The sequence below is a fragment of the Cryptomeria japonica genome, chromosome 3 (genome assembly GCF_030272615.1).
Source record: "Cryptomeria japonica chromosome 3, Sugi_1.0, whole genome shotgun sequence".
NCBI lineage: Eukaryota > Viridiplantae > Streptophyta > Pinopsida > Cupressales > Cupressaceae > Cryptomeria > Cryptomeria japonica.
In genome coordinates, this window is record NC_081407.1 from 272980784 (window position 1) to 272997493 (window position 16710).

The 16710-nt window shown below is 33.8% G+C and overlaps 1 protein-coding gene across 1 annotated transcript; it reads right to left on the reverse strand.

Moving 5' to 3' along the window:
• Positions 1–2468: 2468 nt before the first annotated feature.
• Positions 2469–3812, reverse strand: LOC131063894 (tetraspanin-8-like). The gene is made up of 2 exons (XM_057997844.2): positions 3138–3812; positions 2469–2994 (listed from the first exon to the last, which is right to left on the reverse strand). Exons 1-2 carry the CDS (start codon positions 3642–3644, stop codon positions 2686–2688), a joined length of 816 nt encoding a protein of 271 aa, XP_057853827.2. The 5' UTR covers positions 3645–3812; the 3' UTR covers positions 2469–2685.
• Positions 3813–16710: the final 12898 nt, after the last annotated feature.

The window sequence follows — 16710 nt, forward strand, 5'->3', positions numbered from 1 at the left end:
ACTTCTAGTATCTCATAAGTCTAGGTAAGGCATTCAAATCTCTCTCTTCAATTTAGTTATGCTTTGTAGAATATAAATGACCTTTTAGGAAATTTTATATTCATATATTTCATGAAATACATAGACATAAATTACCAACTATAATGAGAATTCCTATAAAAAAATATATATTTGTGTAATGACTTTGTAGAAGAAAGAAGGCTAAAAATCGTAAATGAAATTTAGAACTAGTCATTAGATTGTGAAATTTTTACATTTTTCTATTAGAATTATTTGTAAGTAGTGCATAAAGATAAGAAAAGAAATAAACCCAAAAGGCCATCAAGGAGCATAATATGGTAGAAAGAAAGTCATCCTAGACACTAATTATTTGTTATATTCACGAATAGTCTAAAGGTAGTAAAAAAATTATATATATCTTTAAGGTAATCATGTCTTTGAGATGGAACTATCTAGTTTGTTGGGATTCATGGATAAGGAAGATTTCAATGGATATCATGGAGTATATTTAGGCAAAAGTATGTAGAGTCTTTAGCTTGGCTTTGTTACTTATTTTTAAGCAAAACATCTTAACTTTGTATTAATAGCATTAATACTAATTTGTGTACTTAAAATTTGGAAAAATAAAATAAAATCTTAAAAAAAAGAGGAAAATTGTGGAGTCATGTGGCAATTTTGTTAATAAGTAGCCACTGCTTATTTCCAGCCCCCCTTTTGTTCCATAGCTTATTTCTAATTCCTAAACAATAGTTCCTCCACCAAAATAGGGAAAGATTCTAAATTATCCCTTTTTTGACAAATTTTAAGTTGCATGGGAACACTTAACTGCTTAATTTAAGCAGAAAATAGAGTTAAGCAACTGCATGGGAACATGAGATTATATGAATAGAGGAAATAATTTAAATGCTTATCTATTTTTTATACTATATTAGAAAAATGTTCAAAATTTTCAAGAAATATAAAAATAGATCCATTACTTTTTAAGATTAAATTTTATATCTAAATATAGAACAAGTAATGAGAATGATGTTGAAGAGGATTCAATTATCTCCCCCAGAATAGGGAACATGGACATTGATTAAAACTTGAAAAGAAAAATATATGAAGAAAGTTTCATTAAAAAAATGTTTTATATTGCATTTCAAATAAAAAATTATCTTTTTTATTTTTCAAGTAAGGAAAAGGAGATATTTAATGTGCGTCATTTGATAAATGATGGTTAAATAGAGGAATTTTGACATATTTAATATTATAATTGCTTTTTGTTTTCTAGTTGAATTATTTGTGTATGTTTGTAATTAGATGTGCCCTGCTTTCACATTTTTGGGGGCTATGGTATAGATGCCTCACTACTTTATCTTAAAAAAAGTAGAATTAGTGGGTGTTTAAAGTAATCAACTATGGGGTTAAATGAATAAAATATAAATAAATATTAATTGATGTAGATTAATGAAGGATGAGGGGTTTTTCATTTGGGATGGTGGTCATCTTGGTTATTGTTGTATGTAACTTGATGATCAATGTTGGTTAAAGGATTGTTTTTTTTTGGTGATTAAGTTTACTTTTGACTTATTATGCAATGTTTGCAATAACCAAGAAAATATTAGAAAGGCTATGTTTTACAACTCTTACATAATAGTATTAATAATGTAAAATATTTATATTTAATTATAGTGCATTAAGAGATATGGATTCTTGGGAACACTTGTATATTGTAAGGAATGTTAGTTATATACTTAATGTGGAGGTCACTTAGGGTAAAACATTTAATTTGGGGGTTCATGGTTTAGAGGTGCATGATTTATGTAATACTACTTAGTGGTTTTATAAAATATTTTCTTATAAAAGCAAGCACATAGGTAGTTGTTGGGGTTGGTTGGATTACACATTTTGAGTTGTTAGACGCTTCAAAGACTTTACATGGAGACTATCCAAGTGTATTGTAATATTATTCTTAAGATAAATTTAAAAAACAAAATTATATTTTTTTCTTATAAAAATTATGTGGAATTGATATATTTTACTCTCAATTTGTTAAAAAATCTTCTAAATTATATTTTAATATTTCACATTACTTTTTATATCTGTTTAAATATAATTAAAATATCAATCAATACAAACTATTATCATAAACAACTTAAAAATAACAACATCTTTATTTAAATGCAAATATTAAGACACTATGCCCCATCAAACAACCTTATAGAAAACTTATATTAGTTATGTTCAACAACCTTCTTCCCTAAAAGAAATGCTCTTCACTCTTTGTTAATGCTTTTGTGTTACGTGGAAGAATAATTGTATCTTTACCCTTTTTATGTTTATCTTTCTTTGAAGTTGTCTTTCTTTGTTATAGAAGGTGCTCGGGTGTTATTTTCAAAATTACTCGGTAAGGAAAATTTGTACAGAATCAATTTTTATCTAATAATAATCTAATATTTTTTAACAGAAAAGACGACACATACGAGAGGTTTAAGTAGAAGAGAATAAGTCTCCCGAAATTAAAATATTATTAATACAAAGCCATATGTGCAACTGGAAAGCTGCACACCCAACATGAATATGGAGCATGGCTCCGAATAGAATGAATGCCTGTCCCTCTGCGAAAACAGCAGAGAAACTGAAGAAAGGAAAAAATAAAGTAAAAACAATTTATAGTACAACGATTTGCCCTGACGCTGAAGCTCAAGCATATCCACCCTTATATCCATTTCTATTATCACGCCTATTATTCCTGAACGCACAGCACCCCACAGAATAAACCACAACCAGAGCGATGAGCATTATAATATTGATAACTGCAATCTTACGCCAGTCGTGCTTCAAGTTCGCCAGCACACCCGCCTTGCATGAGTTACAGCTATAGCACAGCTGATCCTGTTCATTATTCCATCTGCTACAGTCCACGTCCGTTGAGTTGGTTGTCGTGGAAGTCCAATTAGTGGCGTTCACATACACAAAGCCGCACGATGTTGGAGGCTTGCAGCAACCCGACTGCACAATTAGATTCAAATTTCACATGTTATAAACACATAAAGACATCAAAACCACAGTAATCGTAATCTATGAAAGAGGAAGAAATCAAATTCTCCATTGTTACAATATCTATGATAAACAGGAGATTTTAGGCCTATTACCTGAATTGGGGATAAATTCTTTTTGTAGAACTGCTCTGCAACTTCGTTGACCGAATCATCGGCGAGGCTTTTGCATACTTTGGCGTCCTGAAGGCAGCTTTTGATTTTGTTCCAGTTGCTGCTCTTCTCCACTCTCTTCTGCAACCAGTTTGAGTAGTCCCCCAGCCTGTATTCTTTGTATCCTTTTCCTGAAACTGTCTCCCCGGCGCCCTTGTTGGTGACTACGAAGGCGAAGACAGTGAAGCAGAACAAGAGCACAATGAGAATAAACATGACAGCAGAGTAAAACCAGAGCAGCCATGTGACTCTGCAACAGGCACCCACCAGACCGGCGAGAGAGACGATCATAAGAAAGGCTCCAATGGCGATGACAGGCCATTGAAGAAACTTCTCGCAATCACTGTCTGCCTTTGTTGCGAGCCATATTCCTCCGCCCAATACCGGGATGGACAGCACAAATGTCGCAAAATTAAGTAATCCAATGATGTTATTGCTGAAACGAACCATTCTTGAATACCTCCGAACCAAGGAAAGAAAAATAAAACTAAGCCTGGAATTCAAGCACTGCTTGTAAAGGAAGAATGGATTATAATTCTGTAAATGGAATGGAAGTGCAGGGAGCTTATAAAGCAGAGGAAAATTAATGGCATTAGGAGAGGGGTAGTGAGGAGGAAACTCCCGTGGTTGCGTCTCCGCGTTTATAATACTGCGTGTGTTGCTTAGTTGTTTCCTTAATAGAATTGGTCTTGTTTGTTATGATTTAATTAATGGATGAAAATGATGAAAGGTCAAGGAGGATGATAAGGTCGGCACTAAAATTAGGTTGCAGGTGTGTGGAGCGCGTCATGGCGTGTGGAAATGAAAGAAAACACTATACATTTTAGAGAACGTGGACAGTGTGACGTTTGAATGGCGGAAGGAAGTTTTCTATTTTAGTACGCCGTATATTCCTTTGCGATTTGTGAGTTAGCTTGATACGCAAACTTGCCACCCCATTCACACTTTAAGGAGAGACTCTTTCTTGAAGTGGGTCCTTAACTTTTATATGCTCTTTTATTAAAAAAAAATATGTGAATCAGTCTGTAATTTGATGGTCTCTCACCGTTGTTTCAATTTTAGAATAGTAGTGAGTTATATATGATCTTATTTTTTAACAGTAAATGAACAATTTTAAAATTTATTAAATTGTATAATTATAATTTATAATATATAGGTTATTTAATTCTATTTATTATAAATATTTATAGAATATTTTAAAAAATAAAATAAAGTTATTTTTATTTTTGAAATATTCTAAATAAGATTATCTTAAATATTTTTTATTATGAATTTAGAAACTTTCAATAATAAATTTAAGATGCATTTATTAATATTTTTAATATGAAGTTCTAAGGGTTTCTATCGAATATTTGTGAGTTGAAAGGTTTACTTTTTGTTTTTGTAGATTATGATAGAAAATAGATAATAATTCTAGTTTGATTGATGCACTTGTAAGGACATTTGAGATGAAAAACACATAAGTTCTTTAAATCAACACTTAAGACCATCCTACAACTTTCAAGTTCACAAAAGAGTTTTCTAACATGTTCACAAATTCATTTTTTGCTTCTCTTTCATTTTTTTTAATCTAATCTAGGGCTTCAATTTTTTATTCTTTCTCCCACTTGCATGCCTTTTCCTTTATGTTTTCACTCTATGTTTTCACATCATATTTATCATTTTCCCTCATTTTTGTGCCCTACAAAACACTTATACTCAATGAATACTCAATGAATTTGACATCTCTCATTGTCAAATCTAAAAACTTGAGGAGATTCCCAGTCAAGTCACAAAACAATTTTGCTCATCAAATCATGATTTTCTCGGGCACAATTTACTTGTTAAATTGTTATTTTAGGGTTGGCCAAAATCAAGCATGCCATTTTGCTAGGCACAATTTAATATCTAGGGTGCAATTCAAGCCTACAATGTTTTATATAAGGTGCACTATATTTCTTCTTTTTTTCTACACAATTCATTTATCCATTCTACCACTTTCTAATGCATATTCTAATCACAACATCTATTGTCAAGCATAATTTCTTGTTGAAACTAGTCTTTTCCATTTAGGGACATGATTTTACAAGCCTATTTGTTCACTTCTCCTAGGTGTGATTTCCATGGCTTGACTACACATGTAAAAGATACAAGATTCCTTCAAAAAGTGCACTAAATAACCTGATTTGTCTTAAGCACGATTTCTTGAATTTGACCATCCCTGGTTGGATATCCTTGATTTGTCTTTTCCAAAAGTTTCCTTATCTTTGCTGGCATGCTTTATTGAATGTAAACATAGCTTCATTGTGCACCTTTATCTATCATATGATTTTTTTCTTAAATTACTAGACACTTACTTGGAAGTGTTAAGCTTTTCCTTTTTTTATTGATATGAAGGTCACCACATTATAAATTGAGCATTGACTATTCATTTCTCAACCCTTGACATAGATGGTTTGCTAACTCTTGATTGGATGCAATGAGTTTTCTTTTTGCTTAACTAAATGTGCATATTGCAATAAAATTTCTTTAGATTCAAACATAAGCTTGTCCAAAAATATTCACATGGTGAGCTCCCTTTATGGTAAAAAAGAAATAAATTGCAAGTGAACATGGTAATCTTGTTGGCATATGGACACTCCAATGAGACATTGTGTGTGATTGAAGGTTTTGTCATTGATGGCAACCTTGCAATCCTATGGCACCGGCAAGACATCATATCGACAAAGCATTATTCAAGCAAGACAGTGCACTGACATCAACAAGATCACTCTACACCGGCACCGGCACCGGAATAGAAGAAAAGATGTATACCGGCACAAAGGCTAACAAGATTTTTGATATGTAATATTTTGATTATTATTGTAAGCCAACTTGGCAAATTGTAAAATGACTCTTGTATATAAAAGAGATCATTGTAGACATTTGTGAGAGTAATAAAGCGAACAAAATGAAAATTATTAGGTAGACCTAATGTGCGAATTATAGGTCAAGGGTATATGTAAAGAACAGAGTTACAACCGGTATTGAATATGGCATTGGAGATGCTATTGTAAAGCAGTACAAATCATTGGATTAGTATAATCCTCATTGTAAGTCAGTGTGACTTCTCATTGAGCAGTGAGCTCTAGGCAATTGGCCTTCCTGCATGTGCAGGCCCCTATTGTAAGTAATATTCTCTTATTGGCCAGTAAGTGAATATTGTGGGTCACAAATCCCACCGAGGTTTTTCCCACACCGGGTTTCCTCGTTAAACATCTTGTGTTATGGTGTTCTTTTCATGTGGATGTTTTTGATTCTGTTTATTGCATTAATTCTTGCATACCGGTACACTACTACTTTATGTTCTGCATGTTTTAACTTAAGAAAATTTGAATACCGGTTAGATACTGATTCACCCCCCCCTCTCAGTATCTGTGGGAACCCCAACAATTGGTATCAGAGCCTGGTCCTCTATTTTCAGAAGCCTAACAGCTTGAGGAAGATCTTGACACCGATAAAGATGGAAAATCTAATGAAGCAACTTGAAGGAGCTCTTACTAACTATGATACAAAGAAGTTGAAAAATATCAAATTAGAAGATGATTTAAGAGCAGCTCAGGATATCATTCAGGAAAATCTTACTGTTACAAGAAATAAGAGAAGAGAACTTTGTGAAAAATTGCAAAATGAGAATGATGAAAAGGAATCACTTAATGATATGATAAGAAAGTTGAAACAAGAGATCATGACAACAAAAAATGAAATGTAGGATATGACTATGAGATTTTGCAAAGAGATTGAGGACAGAAAGAAGAATGAAGAAGAATTGACCAGAAGACTAAGTGATGCAGCAAATGAGAACACAAGACTTAGCTATGAAAATGACATGTTGAAGACAGATCTGATGCATACTTAGAATGACTTAAATGAACTAATGAGACAAAAAGAAATCTTGGAAAGGGAATTGGAAACTGCAAATCAACATAAAGAAAAATTCAAGAAAAGCTCAGAAGAGCTTGGTACCTTATTGAAGAATAAAAAACCCAAAGGTGACACTTCTGGAATTGGATTTGAAGTTGGAGAAAGCTCCGGTACTGCAAATACTTAGGATCACAGCAAACCGATAAGACCACCTAATACTTATAAATTCAATGGAAAATACTTTAACTGTAATAAATATGGTCATAGGGCAAATGAATGTAGATCTAGGAATTATCAGAATATCAATCCACCCATCGGTCAATGCTCCAAATGCAACAAAGTTGGTCATAACTCTGAAAACTACAGAATGAATGTGAGATGTTATGTTTGTGGAAGATTTGGACATCTATCTAATCAATGCAAAACACAAACCGACATAGGTTATGGGAAAGCTATTCAGAAAAATAATGTAACTTGTTATGCATGTAACAAGATTGGGCATATTGCTAAATTTTGTAGAAGTAAAGGTACACCGGTAGACAACTTGAAAGGTAAAGAAAAAGTTGAAGAGGTTAAGCAAGAATTCTCAAAGAAATGGATTAGAAAAGCTGATCTAAATATTGGGAATACTCCTCCACCGGTAGAACCAACAAATGCTCCACCGACAGGACAGAGTGATGCTCCACTGGTAGGACAGAGCTGTGCTCCACCGGCAGGAAGTTCTTCATCTAATTAAAGAAAATTGTCTTGAGGGTTTGGCAATCTAATGACACATGTGCTATTATTCCCTCGGTTAGAGAAAAGAAGTTGAAAATCACTTATTACCGGCAAATAAAGTTAAGTGAATACTTAACCAGCATGCAATTAATGTGGTAGATAGCGAAAAAGATTTTATAAAATAAGGTTTTGGCTCCATTTCATTTCATCGTGATTTCAAACTTTCAGAGAGCACGAAGATTTCTGAGCTAAGGCATTTCGAGCAAGAAGCAAGCACACTCCAAGCAATCATCCATCCAAGACAGAAAAAGGTAATTTATCATGGCATCCACCTCTGCAATTGAATACATAGCGAACCCTACTATTGTGGAAGTAATTAAAAAACCTAGGCCCGTATTTCAGTTGGTCCCCAAAAAAGCAAAGAAGGATGATACCTTAGGTGCATTTTCTCAAATCCCTAAAGGTGTTGTATATGCTGAAGACCCTAGAATGTATATTCACTGCAATATTGAAGAGTTAGGAGACGAGGAAATCAAAACCATGTATAAAACCGAGATATGTGATGATACCGACAATGTCAAAGCTGAACACAAAATCATTGAAACCCTAGGATTCACAAAAATCCTTAGCATTCCTGAATTTCCTAAGGATGTGATTAGGATAGTGTTAAGTAGAGTTCATGAAGAATTTTTCTGGTTAGATGCAATTCATAAGATCACCAAGCAAGCGGTAAAGGTTGTCACAGGGTTACCGACCACTGGTAAAAGACCAAATAAAAACAAGAAAGTTTCAAATGATTTAGTCATAGACCTAACAGGTGCAACATTTGATAAAAGATCTTTAAGGGTTAAAATGATGTAAAGGATACAAATGTAAGATTCATAAGCATGATATTAGGTTACAAAGCCACTCATGTCAATAGACTTAACTCAGTTTCAAGTTTATGCATTAAGAGTGCTTATGACATGATAACAGACAATGCAAAAATTGACATCTGTGAATGGTTAAAGGATGAACTGATAGACAACCTTGGAAAGATAAAGAAGGATAAGAAAGGAACCTTCAGATTTGGAAATCTGTTAGTGTGTCTAATGCTTCATATAACAAAACAAGTTCCCGATATAGGATATAAAGAACTTGGATATGACATACCGGTAGGAAAGCAACTGACAGAACTGTTCAATACCATGGGTGAGAATACTTGGAAAACAACATTCATGACTTTTTCCAAGCACTAAAGACAAAAATGAAGAAAAGGACAAGGTTATCTCAGGAAATTGTAGATAAATACAAAGATGATATATGCTTTGTTATCAAAAAGGATGAAATATGGATGGAAGCAGTCATCCCAAGAACAATCTGGGTAACAGAAATGGGCTATGAGACAGATGACCACGTAGTTGAAACTTATGCCAAAGCACTTCTGGAAGCCCCCAATGAACCTAAGGAGGAAGCATTTGGTAGTGCCGAAACAATAGAAAAACAAATACAGTCCAAGAAAAGAGTGAAGAAGGTAGAGGCATTTGTGAGAAAAGGATCCAGACAAGCAAAAGCCATTAAGGAAGATGTATTAAAGAAAACCGGCATAACTGAAGATGAGTTGGCAACCCCACAACCTGAAGCTCATCTATCACTGGTAGGTACTTCTTCAGAAGGAGACATGCCATCAACCTTTAAAAGAGTTGTTAGGAAAAGAGATCCCTCACTGGCAACCACTCCTTCACCTAGAAGGACAAGGCATAAGCAACAAGCTGTGAGATCTCCGGTCAGAAAGGTCACACCTAAAAAGAAGCCGACTCCTAAGAAAAAGAAAAAGGCAAAAACTGACTTGGCACCTCTAGACATTTTGTTAAATGAGATCACAGAGGAAGGAAAATTGAAGAACATAGGGAAAATTTATGACACCCTATCGGCTGATGAGAAAGGGCAAGTTGAGGAGAGTGTAATATTACACATGGACATGTTCAAAAAGTTTTTGATGGAAGTCATAAATGAAATTACTGATGACTTATACAAAAGACTTGAGGCCATAAGGGAAGGAGTAATTGAACTAGACAAGAAAATAAAAATAGAAAAACTACTTGCTGTATATCCGGTAAACTCCCCAAAGGAAATTGATGATCTAATAGCTCAGTCTAACCGAACAGTTTTTCCACTGCACACCGGCATATTTCATTGATGGTAGGTAGAGTTACAGAAGTTTTAGAGGAAACAGAAGATGGTTGGGACATATTTTTGGTTGAAAAAGAGAAACAAGAAGAATATAGGAATCCCAAGCCTATTAAGGTATATCAGAAGGATAAGGAAAAAGAGAAAGGCAAAATTGGTGGACCTCCAAGCATAAAGGTTAAAGATAACCTACCTCCACCTGTAAAAATTACAATCCCTGAAAACCAATCGGCAACTGAAAGCATGGATGCAGAGGATAACAATACAAATCCTGAAGTCCTATACACTGTAAATGTTGATACCCAAAAGATCAACATAACAGTTGATAAAGACACAAGTGAAAAATCAGATATGGCTAAAGAGCCTCTGGTAACAGGAGATACAAAGCAACCGACGGAGGATACAGGGAAAAAGATGGAATCTGAGGCACAAACAGAGAAACCGACAGAGCTAAAGGCTCTGGAACAGATGCCACTGATAAGCAATGAAGCAGGAAAACCAGTGCTAAAGGAAATGCAGACACAAACTGACCTGCCAGAGGTCAATACAAGCATGGTCACTTCCACCGATACTCAGTTTGTTGGGTCATCATCAAAGTCAACAAATGTGACTGAGGTATTACTTGAATCCATCAAGAAAATAATTGACTATAGTTCACAAGCTTACAAAGCAATAGATGATTCAATACCAATTTAAAATATATGAGGCAAAAAAATAGAATTACTTATTGGTACTCCTGAGTAATCAAAGGATCTCTCCCCTAGAAAACATGTGCCTCAAGTTGAGCCAACATCAAGACATTTTTTGTCTAGCTGGAATGAGATTTGTGTATTACATAAACTATCTTTTGAGTTCAAACTTCAGTACCAATTGTGTGGAATGTGGCTCCTACTCAGCCTTGTTATGTAATCCAACTTATGGATAAGTAGTCACTATTTATGGATTGGGCTAAAATCCCCAAGAGGCCACATGGAGTACCCAAGTTTGGTGAGTGAGACTTGAATGGACCAAATTGGAGTGCTTAAGTTTGGTGAATGGTATTTTTGAACTTGGAAGTTACATACAGTTCCTAAAGATGGACTCAATATGTAAGGTATTGGAATTTGAAGGGACTCTATTTGAGCATGAGCACTTTGGTTTAACTCTTGGCTTTAGAACCCAATTTCTAGTTTCCCCCATCTATTTATTGGATGCCTGAGATGAAGTTTGCACAATCATAGATTTATAAGGCTATGCTACCCAAATTTATTTGAACACAAGTTGAAGATCTCTATTTAAGGATTGATACTTTGAAAAGTATTGTAATCCAAGTGTTACGATTAAAACATTGAATATTTCTTTAATGCGAGGCTTTTTTTTGGAAAGAGTTTTTCCAAGGCATGTCTTGTGTTGTGTATTGCTCATTTTGTTAAAAATGTTAGATATGCATGTACATGCACAATTTTTTGATAGGGTTGATGCCACATCAACATGCATTTTTGTGAAGGTGTCCAAAATGTTCCTAGAAAAAAGAAAGATGGATAAGTGTGTACTAAGTCATGTTTAATGGTGTGCTGATGTGGCATCACATGGTTGGTTTCTTTTTGAAATTTGGAGGAATCTTTTTAGGAATAAGCATTGACATGACATATTTAATGATGTGCTGATGTGGCATCACTTGAGAAAAAAATATAGTGATTAGTATTTTAATTTTATTTATTTATTTGACAAATCTTTTCAATCAAAAATACTTATTAACAACTTTTAATACAAACTAAAAAAATGATATGAAATTCTATAATTTATAAATTTATATTTATTTAAATTTTAATTTGATTTATAATATATTATAATTATATTTTCTTTATTTATTTCAATGAAAGATATTTCTTTTTAGGAATAAGCATTGACATGACATATTTAATGACGTGCTGATGTGGCATCACTTAAGAAGAAATTATAGTGATTAATATTTTAATTTTATTTATTTATTTGACAAATATTTTCAATCAAAAATATTTATTAACAACTTTTAATACAAACTAAACAAAATGACATGAAATTCTATAATTTATAAATTTATATTTATTTAAATTTTTTAATTTGATTTATAATATATTATAATTATATTTTTCTGCACACAAGCACATTTGAGATATAGTGGGATTAAAACTCTTCTGAGATTAATTATTATTAATTAAAAACCGTAAGTTTCACTGAAAGCTGCACACACAATATAATATAGACAGCGGCTCTAAAAAAAGAGAATGTCGTGAAGGATTGAAAAATAAATTAGCTCTTATTGGAAAACTCAGAAGAATCATTCACTTCTGTTAAAGAACAGAATGCAATTATATAAACGCTGAATGATGAGCAAATAAAAGAAAAGAGTACTCTGTATTATTATGTTGTTTTAACATTCAGAAAACTGGAACACATATAAAGAAGAGAATAAGACAGTAAAAACATAGCAGCTACAACGACGAAGGAAAGCTAAGTTAAGGAAATTAGAGCTAACACCATGCATTCGCATTGGATTGAAAACTAAAAATAGCACAGTTAATCCTCATCATTTCTTCATCTGCTACTTGGCGTGAATCACAATATTAACACACAACTTCCCACAGAACAAGCCACAGCCATAAGAATGAGCATCACAATATTGATAAAAACAATCTTACGCAAGTCGTGCTTCGCGATTGCCAGTACAACTGCCTTCCACGAATCACAATTATAACACAGTTGAAACTGCTCATTACTCCATCTCTTACACGCCATGTCTGTAAAGTTGCCTGATTTGGAAATCCAAAAAGTGGCGTTCATAGTGCATGGCGGTGAGGCTCATGCATCAGTTCACAACACTACCCCTAGATTCTGAGACTCACAATTTGACCTCTAAGATTTGAATAACTGGGTCTTTTCTCCAAACCCTTGCAACTCACAGTGCAACTCATTTCTCTCGTTCATCAGAAATCATAAAGCCTTCACTTCCTTTAGCTATCATAGAGAAGACTCATGACACTTCAATGTGCCAATCATAGCAAGCAATCATCAATTATTTGACTGGAACATCCAAACTGTGTCCGATCACTTCTTCTGTTTACATGCGAATATTTAGGCTTATACAATCTTTTGAACATATTCATTAGTTTTTGCCAACAAGATCCATCGATCCAACCATAGTCAATCTACATACGAACTTTCTTAGATTGTTCATGCATCTCTCTATTCCAACATGATTTTTCACATCGATTCTTCAACCCACAAATTGAACAAGGATGAAGATTCGGACAATTCTCTTCCTTCTCTGTGATAATGCAAAGATTGAATTCTTTCAGCTGATTTTTGTGAACTTATAATATTGGTATGAAGATCATGCAAAAAACATGGGCAAGGAATTCATAAGCCCATTCAGCCAGTTATGAGGCCCAAGAATGAAGGTCTTGGATATAGTAAAAAAGAAAGATTTGAGGTTGCTAGTATTATAAGTTCAAGAAAATCAGCTGAAATTGTCATAGAGAAGGACATAAAGTAGAGAATTGTTGGGATCTTCACCCTTGTTCAATTTGTGGGTTGAAGAATCATTGTGAAAAATCATGTTGGAATAAAGAGATGAATGAACAATCTAAAAAAGATCAGATATTTTAGGTTTAATTATGATGATTTCTCAACTGTGAACGTTTCCACGATCTTATTGCTGCTTTAAATCTACATCCTCAATCTTCTTAAAATTGCTGTAAAATCTGAAACACAAAAACAGAGGAAAAAACAAAGCACTAATTAAACACACACAAAATAAACTTTTATTCAATCATTCAAAGTTGATTACAACAAGAAATTTGTTCTTTTATAGAATTTATAACTCTTACAATAAATTGTAATCATGGAACTAAAAATAAAACATGCACCTAAAAATAAGAGAGAACAAAACTCTCTTCATGCATTATTCACATAGCTCCATTTAACTGATAGATCTGAAAACAAACCAATGCAAACGAAATCCTAAATTAACTGACTAAAAAAAGAACTAAATAGTGCATGGGGGTGAGGCTCATGCATCAATTTGCAACAAAGAGGCACGAAGCTGAAATCCTCCAGTCACAATATTTATGATAAAAACGGGACTTTTGGCATGAAAGCTCGAGTGAATTACCTGAACTGGGGATATACTTTGGTGTTCCAGTTGCTGCTCTTCTCCACTCTCTTCTGCAGCCAGTTTGAGTAGTCCATTCAAGAAACTTCTCGCTGTAATAATTGTCTGCCTATGCTGCTCCAAACAAGATGGGGTTGAACAGCAGGAATATTGCCACAAATAAACAAAGTGGTATTTTAATTTAAAATCAATCACCAGTACTTACAGACCAAACCGCATTCTTTGCCAACTGTTTAATCATGGCCTGAGTAACAATTTGGCCTTGCGTTTACTTTTACATGTTAAGTTTCTTTGAGCACTTCTTTTATTTTTTTTTTGGGTCAGAGACCTGGAATTTGACTGTCTATATGGCCGTCTTAGGTAAATAGGACAGCATAAAAAATTATGCATTGACATGCTATTTCTTTTTAAATCAAAACTTCAAATTATTAGCAAGGATGCATCAACTTTCTCTTAATAATAGGATAAATTGAAAAAGAAATGTGTAAGATAAAGATGGATTAAAAAAATAAAAAAATAAATAATATTATTAAATTAAATATAATATATTAAATTGATTTTATTAAATTAAATTTAAAAAATTAAAATTAGATTAGAAGTAAATTATGTTATACAATAAACAATATTAAAATTGTTAAAGATAAAAGTTTAATTTCTGTATTGTATGTGTAGATACCTTTTACATAAATATATTTAAAACATTCATGTAATACAATAGAAAACAATTTTTAAAATACTATACATACAAATAATTTAATGTAAAATTTATATAATTAAAAATTAAAAAAAATTACTATATATATAATTTCATTAAATGAAGTGATAATATAGCTGGCCAATGTATTGGTCAAAGGTTATCAAGAGATAACACAAATACTTCTATCATAATGGGAGTCAATTGTGATATGGAGCGAGCGGAAGCAGGGAAAGGTGAGCGAGCAGGAGCAGAAAAATGGAGCAGCTCGAAGGCAAATTGTGAAGGTGAACCAATTTTTCGCGAGTACCAAGGACATAGCAAAAACAATGGAAAAAACCCAAGCGAGTATCCAAACCCAGTCAAATGGAAGGTCTTCGAAGTCGACTGGGATCAAATACATTCAGAACATGATGATCCTGCTATCTGCGACCACAGTAATCAAAAGAGGGCAAACAAATCAGAAAACCCTAATGATCGCATCGAAGTGGATCTCTCAGAAGAAGTAGAAGAGGAAAGACATATTTTTGAAAAACATGCCATTATCGGCCGAGTTGTTGGTCCAAAATTTCCCAGGAAAACCATCAGAACTTGGATTGATAAAAATTGGGGCAAGCATGTGATCGTCAAATTAAAGGTTTTTTCATTGCGGTTTTTGTTGAAGCCGAAGAGAAAGATCTTACTCTTTCAAAGCAAAATTGGTTTCTGGAAACTCATCCATTATACCTTCAACCGTGGTGCCCTAGAATTTTGATCCTACTTCTCTAGCTATTTATGATGGTCCTGTATGGGTTAGATTGTATAATATTCCCACCGAATATTGGAGCGAGCCAAGTCTGGAAAAAATTGGGCAATCTCTGGGCACCTTACTCGATATTGATGAGGATATAATTGGCACAGATCTGTACACTTACGCTAGGTTAAAAATTGCGGCTATGAGTAAAATTCCAGAGGTTATTACCATTATAACTAAGGAGGGAGAATGACATCAATAGATTGAAATCAAGAAAACCATCATACCATGCAATAGATGCGGAAGTAAAACTCATACTTCAGAAAGATGTGGCATTTATGTGAGGAAAGCCTTCAAGAAACCACCGAAAAAATATAAGCAGGCTTGGAAAAAGAAAACAAATGAAGGGAACAAAACATTACTACTGGAAGGGCCAAAGATTGATAACAACCAGTCAAAGCAAAAATCGATTTCAACATCACTTGCGAAAGAGAACTCTCAGCCGAACAAAGATATTGCTAAGCCGATCTCAGAGGTTGATAATCAAAATAATTTGACCCTAAATCAAGAAGAAAAAGTGGATGGGATACCTAATTCAGGATTTGAATCTTCTGGGCCAGATGATAACTATGAGCATGATGATGAGTTAAATAATCTGGATCCTAGATGTATTAGCCAATCTGCTAATACTCTATTGGGAAGAGTCAAAGGACTGAAAGGAAGAAAGAGTCACAAAACTATACATGAAAGTATCCAAGGGAGGAAACCCCCCTCCCTTGGAGAAAGATGAAGATTTCTTCATGGAATGTCAGGGGCTTATCAGCCTGACAAAAGACGCTTGGTCAAAAGAGTTTTGACCAAGCTGGAATTAGATGTGATCCTATTGCAAGAGACAAAGTTAAATCTGGACAAGGCGGTGGAGTTTAAAAACTTTTGCTTCAAGTGGGAAGGACTGTTTCAAGAGGCAAGAGGTACTGTGGGAGGACTGGGAATTTTGTGGAATCAGGATAACATAGAGGTCATTCCAATAGTTTCGTTTGAATATTGGATGGCATGTAATGTCAAATGTAAGAAGACAAACCAGTGCTTTCCATTATTTAATGTTTATGGACTGATCAAGACTAAAGACAAGTTAAGAGTGTGGAATGAAATAACAATACAAGCTAATATGATGGATTTAAGTAAGGTG